Here is a 14,572-nt window from a genome sequence, read left to right on the forward strand (position 1 = left end):
AAATCGTATTTTAGCACATTAGGAACCCCACTAATTGAATGACCTTTAATCAAAGGATAATAGAGTAGCATAGAATGAATTTTAAAATAATGAAATAGTGTATAAAGGAGTTTTTTAAAACTTTGATTTGTTTTAAGTTGGAATTTATTTTTATATATCAGAGTTACTTATAGAAAAAGAATTGGCTTTACATAGGCATCTCAGCCTCTGTTATGGCACTGACTTTGAACCCTTTACTAAAGAGGCTAGGCTGCAGAACATCTGCTAGTCCCACAACCCTCTTCTGAGGTTTTATTTCCACATAAGTTACTATAATGGTGCCTTACATCCGTGCTCCTTTGAAGTGAGCATCTTGTCTCAGGACAGCCAATCTGTAGGTTGGCCAGGAGTTTACGAGATGACCTAGTGTGGAAGTTTTGCTCATCTTGGATAATGGGAACTAACTGGACCAATCAGAACTTGAGACAAAAAAAAAAAAAAAAGAATGAACCAATTGGTTTAAAGAATTATAGTTGAAGGACACAGCAAGAACACCTGAGTTGCCAGAACAGCAGAATATTAGAATATATACTTGTGAACCCCTACTGCTTAGGAGGTTGACCAGATGACCCAGTCACTAGCACTGCTCTCAATGCTGAATGATTTATTCAGTTTTGAGCTACATAATAAGTTCTGTAAGACTTGGTGGCTCAGCTGTTCTTGGAATCATGGGACTGTAGCAAAATCCATATCTTCTTTTTTTTTTTCCTTCAGGTGAATTTTTATATAATTCACTCAAACTATAGGTCAGCAAAATTCCTTTTAATAAAAACGGCCAAACATAAACTCTTATGGAAATTCCCTAGTGATAGATTTGGCACATAGTTGATGCTTACTTTCCAATCTTCATTTCAGGTCTCTATCTGAAAAACTGGGATAGTATTTCTCTCCTCTCCCTTCTGATCACTCCCAGTTGATTAGTAAGTTAAAATTTGCATGGCTTTGAATTCATCAGAGGTGAAGGCACATAAAAATGTAAGGAATTAAGGAACGGACAATACATAAAAGAGAAAACAAGAGCGAGGGTCAGGGAGATCAGCCTTCACCACAAAGGAAGATGCAAAGCCTTTGATGAGCTGCATCTATACATAATTAGCTCTGTCAGTCCCTGTAGGGCTTTGGCCCATTGGTTCAGGTCCACTAGGGATAATGAGGTTGAGGGACATGCTGCCAAGGAGCTCAACTGTAACATGAACCAGAGAACCATGTGCTTCGGAAAATCACCCTGCACTTGTGTGATGCAGAACTGTAGAGTCTGAGTACTATTCTGATGAGTGCTGGTATTCATAGATTCATTAAAGGGGAACTTAACTCGCCATGTCTGTCTCAGGTTGGTCATAGAAATCCTCTTAGGTTCAATGGCAATTTGAAGGTCATTCCACTCTGACTCTAATTTTAAGGATAGCGAATCAGGAAACAGGTTGTAGGAGAATGAACATCACAATATTTATTCATGAAATATTGCTTTTAAAGTTTTGCTTTACTTGCTCTTAGCTCAGAGACAGTAAAAACGTCCTTTTGCTCATCTATTCAATCACTTATTTTGTGGGACCATTTATACTAGTAATAAATAGCTCCACTGCTGTCACATATCTTGTCTTATTTGATTCTCTCAGCAACCCTATGAGATGGGTAGAGGCATCATTTCCACTTTACAAAGAGGATATGCTCAGAGAGGCTACGCTACTTTTTGGAAACCCAGATCCTCTGATTTCTGGTCCAGTTGCCTTTCCAGCAAATAATATCCTTGAAAACATTTTAAAAAATAAAATTTGAAACAAAAGTGCTGGTCTTTATCATAACCCTCCCCTTCATCCCCATGCCACATTCTCTGGACTAGAGCAAAAGTGTCTTCTTTTGTATCTTTGGTTCCCGGCACAACACTTCGCAATTACGGGATGCAATTACAAATTAAGTGAGAATTTCCACTGGATTATAAACAGGGTCCTTTGGAATGCGGGTAACTTTTCTTGATTTCCAAAAAACTATCATTTTCTCCAGAGGTTTCTGTTTATCACCAACATTAACCCTCCTTTCAAACCAAACTATTCATTCATTCAGCATTTTCTTGGCAACTACTATGTGCCAGACACTGTGCTAAAGCTTAAAGATGCAAAGATAACAATGAATGGTGCATGTTTCCCCAGAAGCTTAGAATGTAGTATGTGTAGTGAAGTGAGGTGCTGAGCAGAGGGGTGGGAGAGGAAAGAGGCAAACATACCAACAGTTCATAATAGAGTTGAGCACTTGCTATGATAAAGATGAGAAGAAAGTTTTAAGTCAGAATGAGGGGTCAGGGAAGGCATTTTAGAGGAGATGGTACTCATGTTGAGAACCACCCTCTGCAAGGACCACCTGCCCTTTTGAATCTACAGGAGAGCTTTTGGTGTAAGTAGAAAAGGCTTCTTTCTATTGCTATACTCTGCTTTCCCAAAGAAGGAGGACTTTGTGACAAAAAGGGATGATCAAAAAAGAGTAACAATAAAGCATTGCTGACATCTTGGCCTAAAGTTATATCAAGCTGGAACCCAGCCTATCTTAAAGCTATCTTATCTAATGATCTATTTATAGAGAAGAAAACTAATTTCCCCCCACAGCTGTCACAAAGATAGGCGGCCATTGATTGGGAAGACGTAAACCCAAGTCTCCTGAGCAAACCTCCCCACCCATATGTTTTCCTTTACATTACAAATAGGCTCTTCTGTGTTTGTTTTCTGTGCATACTGACAGGCCAAAAGAAACAAGGTTTGGCTTCATATTGTCCTGATACTGTTCAGTTGTATACCAATGTGGGAGGATAAGCTTCCCTTTGGACTTGTTTAAATAAAAAAGAGACACTGGTCTTACATAAATATAGACAAGGCCTGTCTAATAGGATTTGAAAAAGCACCCACCTAAGATCCCTCTGCTCCTAAAATATTCACCTCTCAGAGGCTAGAGCAGTGATGGGCAACCTTTCGAGCTTGGTGTGTCAAACTTCGCCAAAAAACTGAGCATAACTCGGGTAGTATGTCACTTTGAGGAAAAAACATTATTTCGCAAATGTTTCATCCTCAGGAGCAGCAAATGTTTCATCCTCGGCATGCGGCCACCTCAGCGGCCGCGTGTCATCAGAAATGGCTACGCGTGTCAGTGCTGACACGCGTGTCATAGGTTTGCCATCACTGGGCTAGAGCATTCGCCAGTAGCATGCAGCATATGGCACGTGACATGCATTTCTGTGGTTGACCTGCTGCAGGGGAGACACAAGACCTTGCAAGTAGCCCCTGTCTGGGTCCTGCTGGGTAGTAAAATTGTCATGCTTATTTATCTTGTGGAATAAAAGTCAAACACTCCCTGGAGGCGCGTCCTAGAACTATGGTTGACACAGCTGTGGGGGCAAATTAGTTTGTTTTTTTTCCTGCAGCTGGGTGATGTGAAGAAAGGAACACCTTTGTGGACAATTTCTTGTGAATGAGAGGAAGCTATGTGGCAGGGAGAACTCTATAAGCCCATATAATTACATGATGAACTTGACACTGGGTAGGTAGGGAAGGTCCTGGCAGAGAGATTAACCAATTGCTACTTGTCACTCTATGACAGTTGCAAAGTCAGTCAACACCCCCCAGCTGTGGAAAACACAATATGGCAGGTACTGGGGGGAGAAGTGTGAAGGGCAGGAAGAGAAGATAATTCATGACTATTTAACTTTGGGTTCTGTGTACAGTGAAATGCACATGTAATCCTATTAAATTCTCCAAACAACTTATGAACTTTTGATTATACAGGTTCTGGAAAGCTAAGTGACTTGACCAAGTTCACCAGCTTGAAAAATAAACAAAGGTGCACCTGATTTCCAAGGCCAGCTTATTTCATCTAGTCAGTCTTGCCTAACTGTGCCAAATAATAAGAATCACTGGGGTGTTTATTATACATGTAGATTCCAAGGCCCCTGGCAAGACTTATAATCAGAATGTCTACATGAGGTGTCCAGGTATCTTCATTGTGAATCTGCACCCTAGGTAGTTGCTAGGATCAGGCCATTTTGGGAAAGCCTGTAATGTATCATGTTGCCTTGACAAGTGGTATGAGGTTGAAAAAAAAGGGGGGGGGAGGGAGTAGAGAGAGATTAAGAAGATAGAATTGACAGTCTTGACTGTGATTGCAGGAAAGCAAAGCCTTTAATCCATGATCAGCATTTCCTGTTCAAAATTATGTGGGCTATAAACCCCTGTCTTGCAACAAAATCCTTTTCTAACCAGGGCAAAAGGAGTGAATGGCCATTCTACCATGTTCCCATGGGTGTGAGCTCCCCAGGAGAGCTTTGACCAGAGCATGCAGCATGCAGCATGCAGGTGTACTAAACTGGTTGCATAATGTGTTGGAGATGATTTGCATAATATTCAAAGGTGGAAAGAAATGTAAACAGGTTTCTGGAAGAGCAACCAACTATCCTTTCTCTGTTTTCAGAACACAAAAGTTAATTTAATTGTTTGGTTGACTTAAAAATGATGATGATGATGATGATGATGATGATATGATGATGAGGATGTATTGCAATGAAATGACTTAAAGAGAAAGTTTCTTGGAGCAAGAAATTATTTCAAAAATTTTAAAAGGTTTTAAATTGAAAAATTTGTGTTTGGGCAAATCCTTTTCCTTTCAGAGCAATGGGCCATTTTTCTTGAGTTACTTAACACCTGTGGGCCAGATAAATGCTAATTTTTTGGCCTTCAGTGAAGATACCACCTATGGTAGGCAGACCAATGGTTCCTCAAAGATAGCCACATCCTAATTCCTATGAATATGTAACTTTACATGGTGAAAGGGACTTTGCAGATGTGATCAAGTTAAGGATCTGGAGATAGGAAGATTATCTTGGATTATCCAGGTGGGATCTCACTTCAGTTGGTATTACTGAAATTTTGCTAGGGCTGAGCTAATTGTGTTCAAGCAGAAATGATGGTTGTTTACAGAGTTACAGAGTCACCTCATACCCCAAGTATCTTAAGAGAGTCTTCAGTTGAACCCAGAAACCAACCTTTCCTGCTTTATCACCATGAGGCATAGTCACTTTTCTTCCTTTCCTACTTAGGCTCCTCCTTGATCATTTACAAATGCCTCATGATTGTAGTGGCTAGTGGTGTCCAGGATGACATATGCACCAAGGAAAGTGGCCCTCAAAGTTCTCAGAGCCACAAGATGTGGGAAGCCAGAGCAGGACTGGGTTTTGTAGTTGCAAAGAGAGGGACCCTCTGCTTAAGCTTGTTGCCTGGCATCTGAAGTTGCACTTCTTGTGCATGGAAGCACATAAAGATGCCCATGAAACACTGTCTTTAGCTTCTAGTCTCATCCTGTGCAAACAGGGTTCTAGTCCAGTTCAAGAAGCCAGACCAAGAGAGATGTGGCTTCATCCATCTATGGCTTGCCATATCTACCCTGTCAGGATTATGACTGATATAACAAGTATTAAGCCTTTTTCTCCCCCTGTACCCTATCAGGATATATATATATATATATATATATATTTCCTCTCAGTCCCTTTCTTCTATCCAAACAAAAGTTGGCACTGGTTGAAGGGATAAAAAAAATTTTTCTTCTGAGAATTTGAGCTAAATCTGGTATTCAATTCAGGGCCATGATCTGAAATCACACCACCAGAGCAGTCAAAAAAAGCCCCAAGCAGAGAACTTAATTTTAAAAAGTCTCAAATTGGTCATTCCTCAAGTGAGTGCAAGAAACATACATAAACCTTTCTGAAAGAACTCAACTTGTACCTGTGTTGTCCAATATGGTAGCCACTAGCCAAAGGTGGCTATTTAAATTTATAACAATGAAAATTAAATAAAATTAAACAGTTACTTCTTCAGTTGCATGAGCCACAGTTCAAGAACTCAAGAGCTATATGTGCTAAGTGAAGTAAGCCAAACTGAGAAAGACAAATATCACATGATCTCACTTATTTGTGGAATCTAATGAACAAAATGAATTGACCAACAAAATAAGACCCGAAACAGGGAGGTATGGAACAGACTCACATATCTCGATGTGTGGTTGGGGGTACAAGAAGAGATAAACCAAATAACTTATATACTTATATGCATAGCCATGGACATGGGCAATAGGGTAGTGAAGATTGGGGTTGGGGGTGGGGAGGAGCAGGGAGAAAGGATGGGGGGAATGGAAGATATCTGTAATACTGTCAACAATAACAAATATATTTTAAAAAGAAGAAAAAAAAAAGAGCCATATGTGGCTAGTTGTGACCATATTGGACAGAACAGATACAGAACATTCCCATTATCACAGAGTGTTCCTTTGGGCAGTGCTGACCAGCAACAACAGTAACATGCCATTGATTGACAGCATGATGTGGCCTGGTTTCCAAGACATAAAAATTTGAGCAAAATGTGTAGATATAGTAAATGTAATAAAATACAGGAGACGAATTAAAACCTGTCTTTGAGGACTTGGCAGATGGAGAATGAGGCTGCCTGAGAATCGTTTGGGACTGAGTCAGGGCATCTAGAAGTTCTAAATCATGGAGAATTCCTCTTTAGCCTTCTGAGCTCAAGAGCTTACTGTGTGTGACTAAGTGGGGAATTAGCACAAAATCTCATTACTTGGGTGACCTTCCAGGGCTCCGAGTTCTGCAGAAATTAGAATTGAATGCAGAATGACATGTTTTTGAATATCTTTTTTCCCCATAATATGACTACCTTTGACCTTTTGAAATTAAATTCATTTTTATAAAGTTGCTGTGCAATCATTAGAGTAATGTAATCATTTTCTGAGTCCCAAGAGAAGACAGTATCAGTGGGAAATTCCAAACTAAAAGGCTTTAAAGGGTGAATTTCCACATCTCTAGAATTTTCTGAATCTGCATTCTTTGACATATCTCGCTGAGGGTTTTTGGCTTGGATTGAGAGTCTCGAGTATAGGAGTTTTGTGTGGGGAAAATATGTAGAGCTATAGTAGACCTAGAAAATGCGGGGACTACTGTTTTAGTTTCTCAGTCCTAAAACTGTAGAAAGACTTGGACATAATAAAACTTAACAACAGAATGTTTTACTTCATGAGAAATTACTTTGTGATTCTGTATATTTTTAAATTGCTACCTGTTTCCTAGTCCAATCTATCATCTTATACAGAAAAACTTTAATTATTAACCATAATGCAATATGGTTCCCATCAAAAAGTTTGTTTTAATGAAAGAATTGCCTCATATAGTACTAAATAGTCCCTAGAGTGTGATAAAGCATTGAAGCAGTAGATGTGTGCGTGTGTGTGTGTGTGTGTGTGTGTGTGTGTGTGTGTACGTAGAGGATGTAAGAGGAGAGTAGTTGGAAATGAATGGAAAAGTTGTGGAAGGAGACTTTAAATTTATTGAGAGCCTACTATGTGCTAGTTCTATGCTAGGTGCTTTACACATATTGTTCACATTATTTCATACAACTCTATGTAAATTTTTCAATAACTTCCTTTTAAAAATATATCTTTATTGATTTCAGGGAGGAAGGGAAAGGGAGAGAGAGATAGAAACATCAATGATGAGAGAGAGTCATTGGTTGGCTGCCTCCTGCAGACCCCCTACTGGGGATTGAGTCTGCAACCCAGATATGTGCCCTGACCAGGAATGGAACCATGACCTCCTGGTTCATAGGTCAACGCTCAACCACTGAGCAATGCCAACCCAGGATATAGAATAACTTTTAAAATAGAACTGTAAGGCTAAGAAAAATTTGTACTTCCTTAAGGTCTTAGATATACTTGGGGATTGTTATAATTAATCATATTGACCTCAATTAATGTTGGAAATTATACCACAATCCTTGGTATATTTAATGACAATCAACTCTGCCTATTTTTTTTCTCTTGCATTTTGTTCTGTATAACAATGTATTTTCATTGCCAACAGGCATATTCATCCTGCAGACATTGGAAGCATATTTAATAGTCTCCTGAACTTTGCAAACTCTGAGCATCCATTAACTGACCTAATAAGTTTAGAAGATATGAATGCCAAGATAGGCAAATGTTTTGCCAAAGCTTTATTCATAGGAAATTTAGATTAGAAAAAGTACTTCACTTTGGATCATTTCCCCAGGCAGAAGTGTCAGAATTGATGAAGAAAGAAAGTAATCAAACTCACTTATCATCACAATCCAATCTGGCTAAACTTCAGCCAGCAAGGCAAGTCTAGGTACAATTCAACTGGGTCTCTAGCTAAGGGGCCTGTAATATCCAATAATTCCTTGGTCAGTCCTTATTTGCTCATCTTCATTCTCAAGCTGAACACTTGAGATTGGGTAAATATGGTTACTCCTACTTTAAGCCTATTCTGAGTGTCAATATCATTGTTCATGAGCTTGAGAATACCTTACAACTGGAACAGAGCTCAGAAGATAGGAAGATGAAGGTGAAGCAATGTTCTTTCTGAATTCACGTGACATACTGAGGTTGAAAGAGTCTCTAGCTGTGTTTTAAGAGAGACTGTTGAAAGACCAACAAGTACATGAAAAGATGCTCAGCATCACTAATAATCAGGGAAATGCAAATTTAAATCACAATGAGATATCACCTCACACCTGTTAGCATAGCTATTATAAAAAAAACAAGATATGGAAGCAACCCAAGTGCCCATCAATAGACGAATGGATAAAAATCTGTGATATATATACTAGTATATATCCTATATAATAAAAGGGTAATATGCAAATTGACCCTAACAGCAGAACAACCAGAATGACTGTTCTACCGTTAGGGTCACTATGAGGTGCACTGACCACATCTTGGTCCCTTTCCCCAGCCGGCATGCTCTGATTGCCTGATGGCCACCTGTGGCGAGGGCAGGGCCGGCGAGCGGGTGGGAACAGCTGACCTCTCAGTCCCTTCCCCTAGCCATCAGGCACTGATCACCTGATGGCGAACGGGGAACTGGGGGTGGGTGGCGGTGGGGTGTAATGGAATATTATTAAGCCATAAAAAGAATACAATCTTACCATTTGTGACAACATAGATGCACCTAGCGGGTATTATGCTAAATGAAATGTCAGATAGAGAAAGACAAATACCATATGATTTCACTTATATGTGGAATTTAAAGAACAAAATAGAAAAAGATTCATACATACAGAGAACAGACTGGTGGTTGTCAGAGGGGAGGGGGTTTGGGTGGCTGGGTGAAAAAGGTGAAGGGATTAAGAAGTACAAATCAGTAGTTACAAAAAAGTGACGGGGATGTAAAGTACTGCATAGGGAATATAGCCAATAATATTGTAATAACTGTGTGTGGCATTAGGTGGGTACTTGAAATATCGGGGGATCACTTTGTAAAGGATATTATTGTCTAACCACTATGCTGTATGCCTAAAACTAATAAAAGTAATACTGAATGAAAACTGCAATTAAAAAATAAAATTTAGAACATATATATTTTAAAAAAGCCAAGAGATAAATGTCGGTGTGGTTGTGGAGAAGAGGGAGCCCTTGTGCACTGCTGTTGGTGGGAATGTAAATTGGTGCAATCACAGTGGAAAATGGTATGAAGAACCCTTAATTTAAAAAAAAGAAAATAGAACTACCATATGATCCAGCAATTTTTCTTCTGGGAATATATCCAAAGGAAACAAAAACACTAACTCAAAAAAATATCTGCACTCTCATGCTCATAACAGCATTATTTATAATAGTCAATATATGGAAAAACCTAAGTGTTCATAACAAATGAAGAAATCCTACCACTGTGACAGCATGGATGGACCTTGCAAGCCATTATGCTAATTGAAATAAGTCAGGCAGAGGAAGACAAATACTGTATAATCTCACTTATAAGTAGATTAAAAAAATAAAACCCCAAACAGAAACAAACTCATAGCAAAAGAGACTGAAGGTATAAGCTTCCAGTTATAAGATAAATACTAGGCATGTAATGTGCAATGTGATGGCTGTAGCTAATACTGCTATTTGGTATATAGGAAAGTTGTTAAGGGAGTAAATCCTAAGACGTCATCACAAGGAGAAAATGTTTTTCCTTTTCTTCTTTATTTTCTTGTTATTGTTTCTATATAGAAGATAGATGCTGGCTGAACCTATTGTGGATAATCATTTCACAATATATGTAATCAAACCATCATGCTGTATGCTTTAAACATATATAGTGATGTATGTCAATTACTTCTCAGTAGTACTGCAAAACAAAAAGAGAGAGACTATTCCTTGGTTTTATATCATTACTTCATAAACTGAAGTTATTCTAGGTGGAAAATGAAGGGAGTGGGCATCATTTCTCCTGGCTGATGAAATTACTGGTCCTAGAATTGCTTAGCCCCATGACGAATGGAAGGCTCCTAACTTTGTCAAACTACCCAAATAGATGATTTAGACATAATCACTTTTGAACTGGTTTCATCGATTTTTATAAAAGATTACTCTAGATTCAATTTCTAAGTTTTCTAAATATGCTTCCAAAGTATATAATCAGCCTTCTCTTTAATCAATTAGCATATAAGATATTAGATTGCTGTATCTGGACCTGCACTGTTCAGTAGGGTAGCTACTGGCCACATGTGGCTATTTAAATATAAATTCATTAAAATTGCATAAAATTGAAAGCTCAGTTCCTCTATGGCCCTTAGCCACATTTCAAGCACTTAATAGCTCCTCATGGCTCTTGACTACCCTATTGGATAGCACTGATATTAAACATTCTATGGAACACAGAATAGAACATCACAGAACATTTTATTAGACAGTCCTGGCTGAGACACATCTAAAATCCTACATAAAGAGTGAGTAGAGTTTAGGCTGGGGAACTAACTCAAACGCCTTCAGAGACCAGGAAGGTAAAATATATGGGTAAAGCAACATAGTCTAAGACTGCAGAGAGATTTAATATCTGTTGAACTGGACAGTACAGAGTATAGGCTCCATCCAGAGAACTATCTGCCTGCATCTAGCAGTGTCTACCCTGGATCTGGTTTCTTTTCCACCAGATTTGTGATCCCACAGGGCCCTGAGAACACTTCTGCTAATTTCAGTAAAACCTTAGACCTTGAAAGGTATTAGCTTACCTTGCTTTCCAGGTAAAATAACAGACTTGTAATTCAAACTTACTTTTGAAATCCAAACACAACTTCATGCATCAGTAGCTATTTAATGGCCTTCTATAATCGGGTATATGATTCTGGCATAGTCTATACCAGTGGTCAGCAAACTCAGTACAACAATTGAAATTTTTTTTGAGAGCCAAATTTTTTAAACTTAAACTTCTTCTAACGCCACTTCTTCAAAATAGACTCGCCCAGGCCGTGGTATTTTGTGGAAGAGCCACACTCAAGGGGCCAAAGAGCCGCATGTGGCTCATGAGTCGCAGTTTGCTGACCAAGGTCTATACCATACTTTCTCTAACTTTAGGATGCATTAGAATCACCTGAAGGGCTTGACTATTAGCTTGGGTGGAGCCTGAGATTTTGCATTTCTAACAAATTCCAGTGATGTTAGTGCTACTGTTTATTTTTTATTTTTTTTTTTCTCCCAATTTTTTTTATTAAGGTATTATATGTGTACATATCTTGCCATTGCCCCCCCCCCACCCCACTCCCATATATGCCCTCACCCCCCAGAGTTTTGCGTCCATTGGTTATGCTTATATGCATGCATACAAGTCCTTTGATTGATCTCTTATCTCCCCCATCTCTCCCTAACCTTCCCCCTGTAATTTGACAGTCTGTTTGATGCTTTACTGTCTCTGTATTATCCATAAATGAGTGAGATCATGTGGTATTTTTCTTTCATTGACTGACTTATTTCACTTAACATAATGTTCTCCAATTCCATCCAGGTTGCTGCAAATGATGAGAATTCCTTCTTTTTTATGGCAGCATAGTATTCCATTGTGTAGATGTACCACAGTTTTCTGATCCAGTCATCTGCTGACGGGCATCTAGGCTGTTTCCAAATCTTAGCTATGGTGAATTGTGCTGCTATGAACATAGGGGTGCATATATCCTTTCTGATTGGTGTTTCTAGTTTCTTCGGATATATTCCCAGGAGTGGGATTACTGGGTCAAATGGGAGTTCCATTTTCAGTTTTTTGAGGAAACTCCATACTGTTCTCCACAGTGGCTGCACCAATCTGCATTCCCACCAGCAGTGCACGAGGGTTCCTTTTTCTCCGCATCCTCGCCAACACTTGTCGTTTGTTGATTTGTTGATGATAGCCATTCTGACAGGTGTAAGATGGTACCGCATTGTTGTTTTGATTTGCATCTCTCGGATAATTAGTGACGTTGAGCATGTTTTCATGTGTCTCTTGGCCTTCCTTCTGTCTTCTTTTGAAAAGATTCTATTTAGGTCTGTTGCCCATTTTTTTATTGGATCATTTATCTTCCTTTTATTAAGTTGCATAAGCTGCCTGTAGATGTTGGAGATTAAACCTTTATCAGTGATGCCATTTGCAAATATGTTCTCCCATGTAGTGGGCCTTCTTGTTGTTTTGTTGATGGTTTCTTTTGCTGTGAAAAAGCTTTTTATTTTTATGTAGTCCCATTTGTTAATTTTCTCTTTAGCTTCCACTGCCCTAGGAGCAGTGTCAGTGAAGAATTTCTTTTGGCATATGTCTGAGATTTTGCTGCCTGTGGATTGCTCTAGTATTTTTATGGTTTCCCGTCTTATGTTTAAGTCCTGTATCCATTTTGAGTTTATTTTTGTGTATGGCGTAAGTTGGTGATCAAGCTTCATTTTTTTGCATGTATCTGTCCAATTTTCCCAACACCATTTATTGAAGAGACTGTCTTTATTCCATTGTATGTTCATGCCTCCTTTGTCAAATATTAATTGAGCATAGTGGTTTGGGTCGATATCTGGATTCTCTATTCTGTTCCATTGATCTATATGTCTGTTCTTGTGCCAGTACCAGGCTGTTTTGAGAACAGTGGCTTTGTAATACAGCTTGAAATCTGGTATTGAGATCCCTCCTACTTTATTCTTCTTTCTCAGGATTGCTGTGGCTATTCGGGGTCTTTTTTTATTCCAGATGAATTTTTGGAGAGTTCTTTCAAGGTCTGTGAAATATGCCGTTGGTATTTTAATGGGGAGTGCATTGAATCTATAGATTGCTTTGGGTAGTATGGACATTTTAATGATGTTGATTCTACCAATCCATGAACATGGTATGTTCTTCCATCTGTTTACGTCTTCCTCTATCTCTTTTTTCAGTGTCCTGTAGTTTTCCGTGTATAGGTCTTTTACCTCCTTAGTTAAGTTTATTCCTAGGTATCTTAATTTTTTTGGCGCGATGGTAAATGGGATTGCCTTTTTAGTCTCTCTGTCTGTAAGTTCACTATTGGTGTATAGAAAGGCCATAGATTTCTTGGCGTTAATTTTGTATCCTGCTACTTTGCCGAATTCATTTATTAAGTCTATTAGTTTTTTGACGGAGTCTTTCGGATTTTTTATGTACAATATCATGTCGTCTGCAAATAAAGACAGCTTTACTTGTTCTTTTCCAATTTGGATGCCTTTTATTTCTTCTTCTTGTCTAATTGCAATGGCTAATACTTCCAGTACTATGTCAAACAGGAGTGGTGAGAGTGGGCATCCCTGTCTTGTTCCTGTTCTTAGGGGAAATGTTTTTAGTTTTTGTCCATTGAGTATGATGTTTGCTGTGGGTTTATCATATATAGCTTTTATTATGTTGAGGTATGAGCCATCTATTCCCACCTTGTTGAGAGTTTTTATCAAGAAAGGGTGTTGGATTTTGTCAAATGCTTTTTCTGCATCAATTGATATGACTATGTGATTTTTATCTTTCAATTTGTTTATGTGATGTATCACGTTTATTGATTTGCGGATATTGTACCATCCTTGCATTCCTGGGATAAATCCTACTTGGTCATGGTGTATGATCTTTCTGATGTACTGCTGGAGCCGATTTGCTAGAATTTTGTTGAGGATTTTGGCATCTATGTTCATGAGGGATATTGGTCTGTAATTCTCTTTCATTGTGTTGTCTTTATCTGGTTTTGGTATTAGGGTGATGCTGGCTTCATAGAAGGAGCTTGGAAGTGTTCCTTCCACTTGAATTTTTTGGAATAGTCTGAGGAGGATAGGTTTTAGTTCTTCCTTGAATGTTTGGTAAAACTCTCCTGTGAAGCCATCAGGCCCCGGGCTTTTGTTTGCTGGAAGCTTTTTGATGACTGCTTCAATTTCGTCCATAGTTATTGGCCTATTGAGCTGTTTAGATTCTTCTTGATTGATTTTTGGAAGGTTATATTTTTCTAGGAATATGTCCATTTCCTCCAGGTTGTCCAGTTTGTTGGAATAGAGTTGTTCGTAGTATTTTGTAACAATCCTTTGTATCTCAGCAGGGTCTGTTGTTATTTCACCTCTTTCATTTCTGATTTTGTTTATTTGGGTCCTCTCTCTTTGCTTCTTGGTGAGCCTGGCTAGAGGTCCATCAATCTTGTTTATCCTTTCAAAGAACCAGCTCTTGGTTTTGTTGATCTTATGTATTGTTTCTTTGGTCTCTATGTCATTTATCTCCGCTCTGATC

The 14,572-nt window shown here is 38.7% G+C and overlaps 2 protein-coding genes across 2 annotated transcripts in view; one reads left to right on the plus strand and one right to left on the minus strand.

The window, feature by feature from the left end:
- NEK11 (NIMA related kinase 11) overlaps window positions 1–11,937 on the plus strand; it is a 385,217-nt gene extending 373,280 nt beyond the window's left edge. Inside the window, exon 15 of the mRNA XM_079795663.1 lies at window positions 11,861–11,937. Coding sequence (XP_079651789.1) covers window positions 11,861–11,874 — 14 coding nt within the window. The 3' untranslated portion in view covers window positions 11,875–11,937. The remainder of the gene's footprint in view (window positions 1–11,860) is intronic.
- Window positions 1–14,572, minus strand: part of CPNE4 (copine 4) — a gene marked incomplete at both ends in the record, with an annotated part of 366,239 nt that overhangs the window by 62,554 nt on the left and 289,113 nt on the right. The gene's annotated exons all lie outside the window — the stretch shown is intronic.

This window comes from Cnephaeus nilssonii (assembly GCF_951640355.1).
Source record: "Cnephaeus nilssonii genome assembly, chromosome: 17".
Classification (NCBI taxonomy): Eukaryota; Metazoa; Chordata; class Mammalia; order Chiroptera; family Vespertilionidae; genus Cnephaeus; species Cnephaeus nilssonii.